This window comes from Nyctereutes procyonoides, unplaced genomic scaffold, assembly GCF_905146905.1.
Source record: "Nyctereutes procyonoides isolate TBG_1078 unplaced genomic scaffold, NYPRO_anot_genome, whole genome shotgun sequence".
NCBI classification, from domain to species: domain Eukaryota; kingdom Metazoa; phylum Chordata; class Mammalia; order Carnivora; family Canidae; genus Nyctereutes; species Nyctereutes procyonoides.
The window spans coordinates 10,492,075-10,506,629 of NW_026575155.1; the positions used below are offsets into that span (position 1 = coordinate 10,492,075).

A 14,555-nucleotide genomic window follows, 5' to 3' on the forward strand; every position below is an offset into this window, starting at 1 on the left:
CCATTGGGTAAATTCTGTTCCATTCTGTTTTATTATTTAGCAATTGAGTGCTTTATGGCTTTATTTTTTGAAAATCTCATGAATTTTGTTTTCATGGATAGGTGGTAGATGAAGCTTTGAAGGTAGATGATTGTGACTGTCATCCTGAATTTCTACCACCATCAGGTAAGTTTTTTCCTTAGTAAGTTGTTGCTGAATTAAGGTAGCGTTTTTAAAACTCCAGCCCCGATGTTTGCACGAACCTCACGTACATTTGCTGTTGCTCTTCTTTTACTTTATAATGCTTCTATGTTAAGAAAACATTGAATACTTATTTGAAATCAGTGCTCGGTCTTTTCATATGATTTAATACATTTAATTTCAGAAATTCAAATAAATCTAGTAGAAAGGGAGGATGAAACTCTTTGATCTGCTACCTAATTTCCATGAGGCCAGTTTTTTTTTTTTTAATTTTTAAAGATTTTATTTATCTAAGAGAGAGCTCAAGCAGAGAAAGAGCGAGAAAGAGAGGAAACACTAGAGAGAGAGAGAGAGAGAGAGACCTCAAGTAGGGGGATCGGCAGAGGGAGAGGAGAGGGAGAAGCAGACTCCTTGTTGAGCAGGGAGCCTGACTCGGGGCTTGATCCCAGGTCCCAGGGATCATGACCTGAGCTGAAGCAGAAGCTCAATCAAGTGAGTCACCCAGGTGCCCAAGGCCAGTATTTTTCAGCTTTAATTTCATTAGTTGCCCCTGTCCATGTCCCAGGTGGCTTTTTAGACATATTTTTTTCCTGTTTGCCCTCCTACCACAAATACTGTTTATCCATTTATGTCCTGTATGTACATTTGTGCTTTATATATTTAAAAAGTTAGATTTTTTTTTTCATCTGTTAAGAACTAACTTTCACCCTGTTGGGGGTGATGTTGAAAATGCTTTAGGCTGATACCAGTTTAACTTGTATGTGCTTAGTGCATCTGTTTATTTCTGCATCTAGTAAATACAGAGACACACAGTGGGACTTTGTTTGCTTGGCATCATTGGGAAATTAAGGGTCCAGAGAAGCAAAAATTCATGCTCCATTTATTTCTCAGTCTCCCTTTACAGGGCCAGTTTTTGTTGAAAATCATCCTAAACTGGATTATATGCTTCCCTGGCTTTTAAAACAGAGTTTAAGAAAAATATGGATTTTCTTGATGACTCAAGGTTGCTGTTAGATACAAGTATTTTGTCTAAGGCTTCCATGTGCTCATCCCAGGTTTATTTTGGTGAGATTGCTGACCTGGTTAGTGATCATCTCGCTCTCTTTTCCTTTTTCTTGTTTGTTGGCTCTTCTGTTTTCTTTTCAGTGTTTCTGTTTCTGGCAACCATTTCTGTCTTTTGCTTCCCTCAGTTCTGTCTTTTCTTAGGCTCCAGGGCCACATTTCCAGCTATTTACCCCTAGCCATTCCCATTTGGCTAGCACATTGGAAAACTGTAAAGAGGGAGACTCAGGTGATTCTCTTACCTGATGTAAGTCTAATAGCACGTGAAAATATCTTTGAAGATAAAACTTTTCTTTTGGAAAACGCCTTTTAATTTATTAATATTTCAGGGCACATGAGTGGCTCAGTGGTTGAGCGTCTGCCTTTGGCTCAGGTCATGATCCCCAGGGTCTGGGATCAAATGCCATATTGGGCTCCCTGCAGGGAGCTTGCTCTCTCTGCCTGTGTCTCTGTCTCTCTCTGTGTCTCTCATGAATAAATAAAATCTTAAAAAAAATAATTTATTGGGAACCCTGGGTGGCGCAGCGGTTTGGCGCCTGCCTTTGGCCCAGGGCGCGATCCTGGAGACCCGGGATCGAATCCCATGTCAGGCTCCCGGTGCATGGAGCCTGCTTCTCCCTCTGCCTATGTCTCTGCCTCTCTCTCTCTCCCTGTGTGATTATCATAAATAAAAAAAATTAAAAAAAAATAATTTATTGATGTTTCTTAGGCTGTTAGTATTGGATAGCACATTTAAGTAAATAAATACCATCCACATTTCAGCATCTGTGTTCAGTTAAAGAAATTGAGGTCCCAGGGTTAAAGTTACAGTTTTGCCCAAAATCAAACTGCAGGAATCAAATTAAAACTCTTTTGCCTTTCCAGAAGCCACTTTTGTTTTCTAAGGCCATCCACCAGCTTGGCTCTGATTCTCTTCTTAATACATTGGTTCTGACTTGCCTCTGCTGTCTCTCCCCAAAGTTTCCATCAAAAACACCCTGTCCCTATTGCTGTGCTCCCTTCTACTCAACTTTATGCATGTTTCCCCCAACTCTTGCCCATGGGACCAATGCTGGGCTCATAAAGCTGGAGTATCAGGAGCAAAGGACCTCCGAGCACTCCCCTCAGCTGGCCTTTGCCGCCCCTTTCCAACCTTCTCTTCTTACCCAGCTCACCAGATCACACAGGTTTATTACTTAGAGTTTCTTAAAGTGAATGTCATTCTTGGGTTTGTCCCATCCTGTCCAAATCCTACTTGTTTGTTTCATTTTTTAAGATTGTATTTATTTATTTATTAGAGAGCAAGCACAAGCAGGGGGCCGAGGAGTGGGGGAGGGGGAGACACAAGCTGACTCCCTGCTGAGCATAGAGCTGCTGCAGGCTCTGTCCCAGGACTCTGAGGTCATGACCTGAGCCAAAATCAGATACTTAGCCAACTGAGCCACCAGGTGCCCCAAGTTCTACTTTTTTCTTAAAGCTAAATACAAATGCTGCATCCCCACTAATACTTTTCCTGGCCACTCAAATTTAATGATTTCCACCTCAGTGAGTTTATAAGAGCAGTTAATATGGAATTAATATGTTAGTAATAGCATGCTATCTTCTCTTCTTCCTAAAGGTGGTTGTTGTGTAATTACTGGTGACTGTCTTTTTTTCCCATCTGATTATAGACTACCTGAGAATAGGAACTATGACCTATCTAAATAATATTGTGATTTACGTTCACAATTTTATAGTATACATAGACCTGCGTCATCGTAGCTGGTTTTTTTTTTTTACCTGTTTGTAGTTACATAAAATGTTGCTTCCTTTGCTGTTTATTCCAATTTACATATTTTCAATTAATTTGCTTTCAGGCTTGTTGATTTTTATGAACAGGTTTCAGGAACAAATACTTTGTATTCACAGGTCAGACTCCAAAATACAAAGGAAAACAAAAATCTCGAAACAATGAATTGGAGAAGTTCAGGTATGTTTTTTATTTGTGCCCCTCCCCCTCATAGCCTCCTCTTAAGAAAAAAGTGAAAGGGGAAAAACAAAGGATCTTTTATGTAGTAGCTATAATGAGTACTAAAATCCCTTTCAAATATCAAGGGTGTATCTTGTGGAGTGTGTCGGTTTTAGCCAAAGGATTATTAAATCTGAATGTTAGCCAATATCTGAAAGGCATAGAATATGAGATCTATCAGTGTTAATTCTTAAAAATCACAAAATACATGCTCATGAGAAGAAAAAAATATTCAGAGAAGTATAAAGTGAGAATTATGTCTTCTCCCTATTTACTTACTTCACCTCTCGCACAGTTGCTTCTCTAGTGGCTTCCTTTAGGAATTCTCCATTAATAAGTTCTTGGCCATCTGGTGCTTACTCTGCACATACAGGCATGGGTATGTGTGTTTTTAGGGGCCCTTTTAAAAAAGTAGTTCTCCTTAAAGGAACGTGTTCACTAATGAAACAACCACTTAAAAGTTCTATCAAATATCCCTTTCCCCCTGCAAATTAACAGTAGGAACACTTGCCACCTATCTTTATAATTAATGCCCCCCCATTGCCTACAAAGACATATATTGATTGCAAGTGAGATTATAAATCTTAAAATGGATACAGAAAATCATGAGGTCAAGAAAAGTGACTCTGGAGGCCCTGCAAAATCATTTCTGCCATAGTTACACCAGCTGTCAGCTTTCTCTTCTTCGTGTAAGGCTGATTCCTTGGTAGGTGCTTCAAGAAGGGTTTGAATAGCAAAGCACTAAGCGAAATAGTTAAGCCTCATTTTTTTAAAAAAATGATGCTGCTAGGAAAATTAAATTTAAAGCAGGGGCATAGGTACTATATTGTTCTATTATTCAGAAGGAAAATCCTAAGTCTTCCCCTTCTCCCTACTTAACCCTCAAAGGAGACCAAAAACATACAGGGTCATGCATAGTTATAATTCTAACTATAGAATTATATAATTCTAATTCTGTTCTGCTAAAGATAAATTTATTTTTCTGATGTTTTGATTTTGTTTTCAAATTGAGAATTGATGTGGAAAATGGCAACTATTTGGTGTCAGCAAACACCACATAGAATTCCTGAATCTTGCTTATTATCCTCACCAGCACTGGGAGTCAGACTTTAAGAAACAGTTCTATCTTATTATTAGATTTTCATTAAGAGATGGAGCATCTTTGCAGTGTTTAATGAGCACATTTCTTGTTTCAAGGCTGTGTTATTGATGACCATATGTGGAATAACTTTTGATGATCAGTGTAAATCCTCCCAATTTCCTATTTTTCTTTAAGTTATTGTATATTATCTTCATAATTTTTCTGGTCTCCCTCCATCTCTAATTTTATAGAGATTTTATTGCGATTTCATTGTATTAAGAGATTAATTTGAGGAGAATTGACTTTTTGGTAATATTTCAAAGGAGGAACTTGTGACTCCATTTATTCAGTGTTTAAAATGACCTTTACCTGCAGCACAGGGAATGTAGTAAAAAATATTGTAAAAATGTTTGGTGACATGTCATGGTGACTACACTTATTATAGTGAACTTTGTGTAATGTATAGTATTGCTGCATTGTATGCTTGAAACTAATGTAACATTGTATGTCAACTACAGTTTTTAAAAAATGGCCTTCTGTAAATATATTCTCTTTATATAAGCAAAACTATTTTATTTTAAGATAACTCAAAACATTTTTCTCTATTAGTTCTAGTTCACAAGGGAGTTTACCAGTAGATTTGAAGAACATCTTGGAAAAACAATTCTCTAAATCTTCCAGAGCTGCACATCAGGTAAAGGAAAAGGCTTATTTCTTTTTCTTTCTTTCTTTCTTTTTTAATTTTCTCCAAAGATTTTATTTGAGAGAGAGAGAGAACGAGTGATGGGGAGGGATAGAGAGAGAGAGAAGCAGGGCAGCCCTGGTGGCTCAGCTGTTTAGCGCCTGCCTTCAGCCCAGGGTGTGATCCTGGAACCCCAGAATCGAGTCCCATGTCAGGCTCCCTGCATGGAGCCTACTTCTCCCTCTGCCTGTGTCTCTGCCTTTCTCTCTCTCTTTCTCTGTCTCTGTCATGAATAAATAAATAAAATCTTAAAAAAAAAAAAAAAGAAAGAGAAGCCGAATCCCCGCTGAGCAGAGAGCCCATGTGGGGCTCAATCCCAGGACCCAGAGACCATGACCTGAAAAGGCTTTATTCCTAATGAAAAAAGCAGCCTTTGAACAAAACATTTTTCATATGAATGCTAATCATGTACATCTCTAAGATGTATTTTTTGTAGTTTAACTTATGGACATATCTTATATATGACTGCTAAGAAACCAAACTATCACTAATTTAAATTTTTTTTTAAGATTTTATTTATTCATGAGAGACAGAGAGAGAGAGAGAGGCAGTGACACAGGCAGAGGGAGAAGCTGGCTCCATGTAGGGAGCGCAAGGTGGGACTCCATCCTGGGTCTCTAGGATCAGGCCCTGGGCTGAAGGCAGGCGCTAAACCGCTGAGCCACCTGGGCTGCCCACTAATTTAGATTTTAACTTGATAATCACTTTAACCAGAAATTTAACTAATGGTTGACACTGCAGAATTGTTTGCTTCCGAGAGATTTAAAAATTTGAGATTCTTTGCTTTCCAGAGTTTTAACTTTTAAGATAATATACTTTAAGGCGTGCCTGGCTGACTCACTTGGTAGAGCCTGTGACTCTAGATCTCCCAAGTTGTGAGTTCACGCCCCATGTTGGATGTATAGGTTTATTAAAAATAAATACTAATGAAAATAGAAAAGCATTTTAAGAAGATTTAAATTATTTTTAAAAGTTTGAGCACTCGCAGTTTTATTATACCTACCTTAAAACTGTTACAGAGCAAACTTTATTCTTTGAAAGATTTAAGAGTAATCAAATAACTTTGTATATAAAATTCTGTAGTATTTAGGAAGTAATTAAAAAGTATACATTAAGGGGAAAAAGATTACTAGGCAAAGCACAGAGGATTTTTAGGGCAGCGAAAATTCTCTGTATAATATTATAATAGCAGGTATATGTCCTTGAACATTTATCCAAAGCTGTAGAAGTACAACACCAAGAATGTATCCTGTGGTATACTATAGACTTTGAGTGATTGGGATGTGTACATGTAGTTGATCTTTGGTAAGAAATATACTATTCTGGGTTAAAGAAAATGTGTACACACACACACATACACACTGGAGTATTACTTAGCCATAAAAAGAATAAAATATTGCCATTCTTGACAACATGGATGGACCTAGGGAGTATTTGACTAGGTGAAATAACTTAGAGAAAGACAAATACCATCTGATTTTACTAATATGTGAAATTTGAAAAACAAAACAAAAATGAACACACACACAAGGTCTCAAATATAGAGAACACACTGGTGTTTGCCAGATGGCAGAGGATGAGAGAATGGGTGAAATATGTGACAGTGATTGAGAAGACTTCCAGTTATGAAATAAATAACCATGGGGTGAAAAGTACAGCATAGAGAATATAGTCATTAACACTGCAATAACTCTGGATGGTGACAGATGGTAACTACACTTACTGTGGTGAGCACTGTATAGTGTTCAGCAGTGTCTAATCACTAAGTTGTATACCTGGAATTAATATAACATTGTATGTTAATGATACTTCAATAAAAAGTTACATATACTGTTCTGATGAGTGATATAGTGGGGTTTGCATGGAAGGAGGCAATGGGTATTTGGATATTTCTGTACCTCCTTTTCAATTTTGTTGTAAACCTAAAACTAAGAGAAAAAGTCTTCTAAAAAATGCAATGGATACAGCTAAAAGATTACTTTGAAGGAAGTTTATCAAGCTAAATATGTGTAGTAAAAGAACAAAACCTTTTAAATTAATGAAGTATTTATCCTAGGAACTAGAAAAAAAGAAAAATAGCAAATAAACCCAAAGAAAGTAGAAGGAAGGAAATAATAAAGATCAAAGTAGAAAATGATGAACTAGAAACAAACATAAAAGAAAGAATCCACAGAGCTAACAGTTGATTCTTTGCCATTATAAATAAAATTTATATGCTGGTGTTGTAACTGATTAAGAAAGAAGACATAAAACAATTTCAAGAGTGAACAAGGATGCATTTCTGAAGATTCTTGAATATTACAAATACATCAAAATACTATTATGAATGATATCATACCAAGAAATTTCAAAATGTAAAAAAATGAAATGGATGAATTCCTAGAAAAACCCAACTTCTAAAAACTGATTCAAGAAGAAATAGAAACCTTGATGAAATCCAGAATCTACAGAACCATGACTGATCTCTGTTTTAGTCACTGAACATTTGTAGACTATGTAGTACTAAGTGAAAGATTGTCTTTTTTTGGGTAAACATGATTCATAGTCTGCTTTGAAAAAATTCATCCTTTATGTAAATACAATTTTCTTTTTTCTAAAGTAGAATATTGGATTTAAATTTAACTCCAAAAAAATGTATATTAACCTAGACTACAATACTTATTTTAATATGGAGGTCATTTTAAATTTCGTCTATTTAGGTACATATGACAATCTTACAGAGGACTGTAGGAATGAAGCATGTTTCAAGCAGTTTATGAAAACATTTCTTTTTTTTTTTTTTTAAGATTTTATGTATTTATTCATGACAGACACAGAGAGAGAGAGGCAGAGACACAGGCAGAGGGAGAAGCAGGGTCCATGCAGGGAGCCTGACGTGGGACTCGATCCTGGGTCTCCAGGATCAGGCCCTGGGCTGAAGGTGGCCGTAAACTGCTGAGCCACCCAGGCTGCCCTGAAAACATATTTCTAATCCATTGCATAAAAGCATCTTTAGAATTTCTGACAGTTGGAGATTTTTTTAAGATTGTATTTGTTTATTCACAAGAGACACACAGAGAAAGAGGCAGAGACCTAGGCAGAAAGAGAAGCAGGCTCCCTCTGGGGGAGCCTGATGCAGGACTTGATCCTAGGACCCCAGGATTGTGACCTGAGCCAAAAGCAGACACTCAACCCCTGAGCCACCCAAGTGTCCCTGATTTTGTTTTTTATTTTTTATGCTTTTCCCTTTGCATTTAACCTGATAGTATCTCTCCTGATACTTTTATTGTGTTCAGGTACATGTTGTGTAGAAGTAGAGCCAAAGATTAAAATATGCATTTCTTGCTGAGAATTGAGGTTTGTTCCAGAGCATGAGGGCAGATGTTAAAATCTGATAGTGATCAGTAAATTGATTGCTTGTTCTTACTTGTCTAAATCTAGTCAGCCAGATAGTTATTTCAATGGTGGCTGGTGTTTTCTGTGCTGTTAAAACTTCTAAATGCTGTCTGTTCAGTGAAAAGTGAGCAAGGCTTAGAACCATGTAGTGTAAAATGAACTACCCTTTCTTGTTATGAGTAGCAGCAGGAGTGTTAGAAATAAGATGGTGAAGCTGTACCTTTCGATTTTCACTATAAAGGTGCCATGTATGGGCAGCCCGGGTGGCTCAGCGGTTTGGCGTCGCATTCGGCCCGGGGTGTGATCCTAGAGACCCAGGATCGAGTCCCACGTCGGGCTCCCTGCATGGAGCCTGCTTCTCCCTCTGCCTGTGTCTCTGCCTCTCTCTCTCTCTGTCTCTCATGGATAAATAAAGTTAAAAAAAAGGTGCCATGTAGAGAAAGGAGTATAATGCAAAAAGGCAGCTTTGGATATTTATTGACATATTTTATGATCAGTTATAAAATATAACTGTCCTATGATGAACCTTGGCATCTTAAGTTTTAGGCTAAACACATACAGCTCTGGATTACTTAATACAATTTTTTTTTTTTTTTTTGCAGGATTTTGCTAATATAATGAAAATGCTGAGAAGCTTAATCCAGGATGGTTACACGGCTTTGTTGGAGCAGCGTTGCCGCAGTGCTGCACAGGCCTTCACAGAATTGCTCAATGGTTTAGATCCTCAAAAAATAAAGGTAAAATTGCCTTGCAGTTTGTTTATCAGTGCATATACATTTCAGGTGAATGTAGAAGAGAACCAAGGCTTTAACTTCATTGTATGAACATACCTTAGTCCAACCTCAGATTGGCTGTATCTGCTCCAGGTTGTGAGAAGCTGTACTGCTCTCTCTGTCTGATTCAGCCTTTATGGTTTCACTTAGTATATTACCCAGGTTTAGACTCTCCTTCTCTACTTGGTGTTCATTAGAATACTTAGCTTCTCCTACAAAAGTCCTGAACCAAGGTTTTGGACTTGCGTTAGTTCCATTTTTTCATCCAGAAAGAATTAGATAGATATATAATTTATGCTAGATTGTAAGAGAGCAAATGTCTTAATCCATCACTAGTACCTACTTACAATGAAAAGAATATGACTCAGTTATTCTGATCTGCTGTGAACCAACGACACCTTCAAGGAACTGAGACAATGTTTCTGTGTTTTAAATCCATGATTTCATTATAACTGTAGCTTTGCAAAATATATTTTCTAATTCTGTTTGGCCTTTGTTTCAGTCATAGTGATTAGAGAGATATCGTTACATTTTTTTTTTCTCCTGTTGTGGCTAACAAGTTGGTATGATGTAAATTGGGCAAAATTATGTTCACATTTTTAACTGGACCATTTTTATTGACAGCAATTGAACCTGGCCATGATTAACTATGTCTTAGTAGTCTACGGACTTGCTATTTCTCTCCTTGGAATAGGACAGCCTGAGGTAAGATTTGTAAGAGAGATAATAAATAGTTAAAATGTGCCATTAATTTTAGAAGATATGTAAAAAAATTTTGCCACTTTGGCTTAATTCTTTTTGTGTATTTTCTTGATAATTTCTTCTGAAGTACCTGTTTAATTTGTGGTGTTTTTATTGAAAAGAAAATGTAGTTTGTGATTCTATTAGAAAAAAGGTGTGTCAGATGACCAGTAGGAATCTTTTTACTTGTATAAAAAGTAAAAGGCCTATTGTAGCATCATAGATTTAAGAAAATAGGTTGAGTGAAAAAGACAAGTTGCAGAACATAATACACGTGATAACACTATGTACAATTTGGAAAACATATGGAACAATAGCATACATTGTTTATAACTATCTCTGCCTCTTTTTTTTTTTTAAGATTTATTTATTCATGAGACACACAGAGAGAGGTAGAGACATAGGCAGAGGGAGAAACAGGGTCCCTATGGGAGCCCAATGCGACACTTGATCCTGAGACCTCAGGATCACAACCTGAGCCGGAGGCAGATGCTCAACCACTGAGTTACCCAGGCGTCCCTTATCTCTGCCTCTTGTAAAGGTGACAAAAAACATAGGCTAGCCCAACATCAAGTTTAAGATAACGGTTGCATTTAGTGATGGAAGGAATGGGCCTGGGGAGATAAGAAAGGAGACTTCAACTTTGTGTTAAGATCTGTTAGTTCTGGGTGCTAAGTATTTTGGTATTTTATTATCTTCTGGAGTGTAGGCTTCCCACAACCACAATCAGTGTATATAGGTGTGAGCACACATGGTTTCCATTACTCATGATTCTTCGGGCTCTCCTGGAAAGTGAGCTTATCTGCACTGTACAGTATTGTACAGTTGACCCTTGAACAATACGAGTTTGAATTGCATGGGTCCACTTACTTCTACATGGATTTTTTTTTTAAACATAATACAGTACTGTGAATGTATTTTCTCTTTATGATTTTCTTTTCTCTTGCTTTACTATAAGGATACAGTATATAACACATATATAAAATATGTGTTAATCCACTCTGTTATTGATAAGGCTTCCAGTCAAGTAGGTTATTAGTAGTAAAGTTTTTGGAGAATCAAAAGTTATACCTGTATTTTTAGTTGCATGACCCTCCATTGTTCAAGAGTCAGCTGTACTTTGCTTTCTATGGTTTTCTTTTAGTTTTTAATAAAAGTTAAAATTGCTCTAGAATTACCTCAGGTATAATATATCCTTTCTGTCAACTAGGGTTCAAGTGTCCTTGAGGAAATGAAGATGTAACCATAACTGTCACCTAATAAGGATCCAGTCATCTGTTAGGTTCTACTCTCAGTGTGGTCCACAGTGTCTGAGGTTCATTTTCCTTGTTATATGCTTCTTTCCTCGTTCTTGCTGTGACAGATGAATGTCTTCCATTTGTTGGAAACAGAACTTCATGATCTCAATTCTTCTATTCTTGGCGGAGTGATAATAAATATCTTATCATACTTTGCTTTATCAAAATAGAAGAAATAGAGATGCCTGGGTGACTCAGCAGTTGAGCGCCAGCCTTTGGCCCAGGGTGCAATCCTGGAGTCCTGGGATCGGGTCCCACATCGGGCTTCCTGTGTGAAGCCTGCTTCTCCCTCTGCCTGTGTCTCTGCCTCTCTCTCTGTGTGTCTCTCATTGATAAATAAATAAAATCTTAAAAAATAGAAGAAATAGTTCACTAAATTTTTAATTTACTTTGAATTACTGAGACTGATTAAAAAAAGAAAAAACAGGTATGATAGAACTTGGACATTTAAAAGAATGTCATCATTCAGAGTAGCCCCAGAAGTAAGCAATGTATTTGCTCCACTACAGCTCTTGCTTAAAACATTTTTGGAATGCTTCCTTTGGAACTGGCCTCAAAGCTTCTTAGAAACTCCCATTTTGTAGTGATACATCTTTTTTCACCCACAGTGGGGTTTCCAGGATTGCCTTGAGCTAAGTGTCTTTGTGGATTTTTTTCCAAAACCATTCATTCAAAGTGTGCAGCAGTTTCCACTGTCGAGAATATTCAAAAGAATGTACTCTAAGCTATGAAAAGCTTTCGTTAAAGCAGTAGTAAGGTTACATGTCATGGTGTGTTTACATCTAGTCAGTCTTCTCCTATGAATTCACACCTTTTAGTGTTAATGAGCACATACCAGGCCCTCTCTGTGTATTAGTAAATGTTCGTGTGGTTTGTTGTCTTATGTGTTCCATGCCAACTTTTCATTCTCAAGCCAGATCACTTTGGTTGTGTCTCTGTATATCCTGTCGTCAAAATTTGCATATTTGCTAAGAAAATAAAATGCAGAAGGTTTAATTTTGCCATAGAAATATTTGGATATACAGTTGTTTGTTATATTACACAAAAAAACCAACCTTCAGATTAAATCTGTTCTAGTGTTTCTTTTGTAGTTTAAGTGATCATTATTTTTATTGCTACTGAAGGAATTATCTGAAGCTGAAAACCAGTTTAAGAGGATGATTGAACACTACCCCAATGAGGGACTTGATTGTTTGGCCTACTGTGGAATTGGAAAAGTATATTTGAAAAAGAACAGGTTAGTAGAATCTGTACTCTTTTACACTCAGGGTGGAAAATTCATTGAAGTCTAATGTTGTGGAGATCCCTTTTCTGGAATTACATTGTTATCTTCTCTGTGGGATACTATTATTTCCATGTTTGCTTGGAGGTCAGCATTTCTAAATCAATATTAATTATTAAAATATGGCCAATCATTTCAGCTTCTAGTACTTCCTTATTTTGAATCTTATAAGAAAGTTAGGAATAAGGTGATTTGACACAAAGCATTTTGTATTTTTTCTGTTAGTATATGTCACTTATAAATGGTGACTGAATGGATATAAATTACTGCTTTATAAGTCTGATTGTATAATGTTTTTGGTTACCAAAATACTTATTTCCCCCCAAAACCTATATGAAAATGGTTTTATTTTTTTTATTATTATTTTTTTTAAATTTTTTATTTTATTTATTTATGATAGGCACACAGTGAGAGAGAGAGAGAGAGGCAGAAACACAGGCAGGGAGGGAGAAGCAGGCTCCATGCACCGGGAGCCCGACGTGGGATTCGATCCTGGATCTCCAGGATCGCGCCCTGGGCCAAAGGCAGGCGCCAAACCGCTGCGCCACCCAGGGATCCCCTGAAAATGGTTTTAATATGAGATACGTATCTGTTCAGAGACACCATGAATTAGAAATAAAAATCTCTTCTTTGAACTTCTTCTATAGTTGGTATTCTTACTCGAAGTTTAGAATGTGGTTGTTCTGCAAATGTTTCATATCTTATCTTCCCAGTTTCTGTATGACCCTTTGGGGATAGGGTTATACATTGAACTTAAAAAAAAAACCTCCCCTGTTCTGTGCTTGCTTGGGCAGCACATAGACTAAAATTAGAATGATACAGGATTAGCATGCCCCTTGTGCAAGGATTACGCACAAATTTGTGAAGTAGTCCATATTTTTGGCATGATAAAACAGTATCATTAACTGTAAAACAGTAGTGACAAAAAGAAAACCAAAAATCTCCCTCTTCCTGTACTTACATCCAATAGAGTGGTAGATGTGGTAGATTACTTTATAAAGAAATAATTGTTGACTAATTGAATATCATTTTATAGCTTTTGATTCTTGAATTTTCATCTGTCCTTTTAGAGAAAAAAATTTTTAAGATTTTTTTTTTAATTTTTATTTTTAAATAATCTCTATACCCAACATGGGTCTCAAATTTATGACCCTGAGATCAAGAGTTGCATGGTTTTCTGACTGAGCCAGCTAGGTGTTCCTAAGGAAAATGTTATCAGACCTTTGGGACTCTTTAGGAACCCAGTTTTGGAATGTGCCTAGAACTTCTTTATAGATTTTTTAGTGATTAAAGAAAGTTCTTTTACTTCCTGAAGTTACTGTGTGACCAGGCTGAATTATATTTAGAATTAGATAGAGGGAGCGGTAATGAGGATTTAGCAATCATCTGTATAGTAATAACAAATGAATTTAATTTCAAGCTTAACATAACTTGTTTAAGATATACATTTTTTTTAAAGATTTATTTATTTATGATAGAGAGAGGGGGCGGGGGGCAAGGCAGAGGAGGAAGGAGAAGCAGGCTCCATGCTGGGAGCCCGACGCAGGACTCAATCCCGGGACTCCAGGATCGCGCCCTGGGCCAAAGGCAGGCACTAAACTGCCGAGCCACCCAGGGATCCCCCAAGATACACATTTTTAATGTAGTGGTCACATGTAATTATTCATAAGACCTAGAGATGTATCATAAATATGGAACATCATAGGAATTATGGTAGATGAAAAAGTGCCATTTTGAAAAGTTTACATTTTAATTTCAAAATAGTATGGTGTAGGGTTCAGTGTCTGATAATGGTGGTTTTGGCTGTTGCAATGCGCAGTTTCTGGTAAAGGCCTGCTGTTCTCTTAATGGTGGTTGGTGGTCTAGCTTTTTGGCAGGTGAGTTTTTCTTATCCATTAGCAAAAAAAGTTCTTAAACTGGGAAATTTTTCAAGATTGGAGAAAGCAGGAAACGTTTCTTCTCTAGTCTGAAGAGAATAACAAAGACTTATTTAACTTTATAATCCAGTGTATTTTTTTAAATATTTTTTTTATT

The 14,555-nt window shown here is 36.9% G+C and overlaps 1 protein-coding gene and 1 non-coding gene across 9 annotated transcripts in view; both read left to right on the top strand.

Moving 5' to 3' along the window:
- The window catches only part of TTC3 (tetratricopeptide repeat domain 3), a 118,038-nt gene that overhangs the window by 44,398 nt on the left and 59,085 nt on the right, over positions 1–14,555 (top strand). For all 8 annotated transcript variants that reach the window (XM_055313574.1, XM_055313573.1, XM_055313578.1 and 5 more), the window contains 6 exons: positions 102–165; positions 3,130–3,190; positions 4,920–5,004; positions 9,030–9,164; positions 9,825–9,905; positions 12,364–12,476. In XM_055313574.1, the coding sequence (XP_055169549.1) occupies positions 102–165; positions 3,130–3,190; positions 4,920–5,004; positions 9,030–9,164; positions 9,825–9,905; positions 12,364–12,476 (539 nt within the window). The remainder of the gene's footprint in view (positions 1–101; positions 166–3,129; positions 3,191–4,919; positions 5,005–9,029; positions 9,165–9,824; positions 9,906–12,363; positions 12,477–14,555) is intronic.
- LOC129502262 (U6 spliceosomal RNA) lies at positions 13,300–13,402 on the top strand. The gene has a single exon (XR_008662915.1). It is a non-coding gene; the product is annotated as a U6 spliceosomal RNA (small nuclear RNA).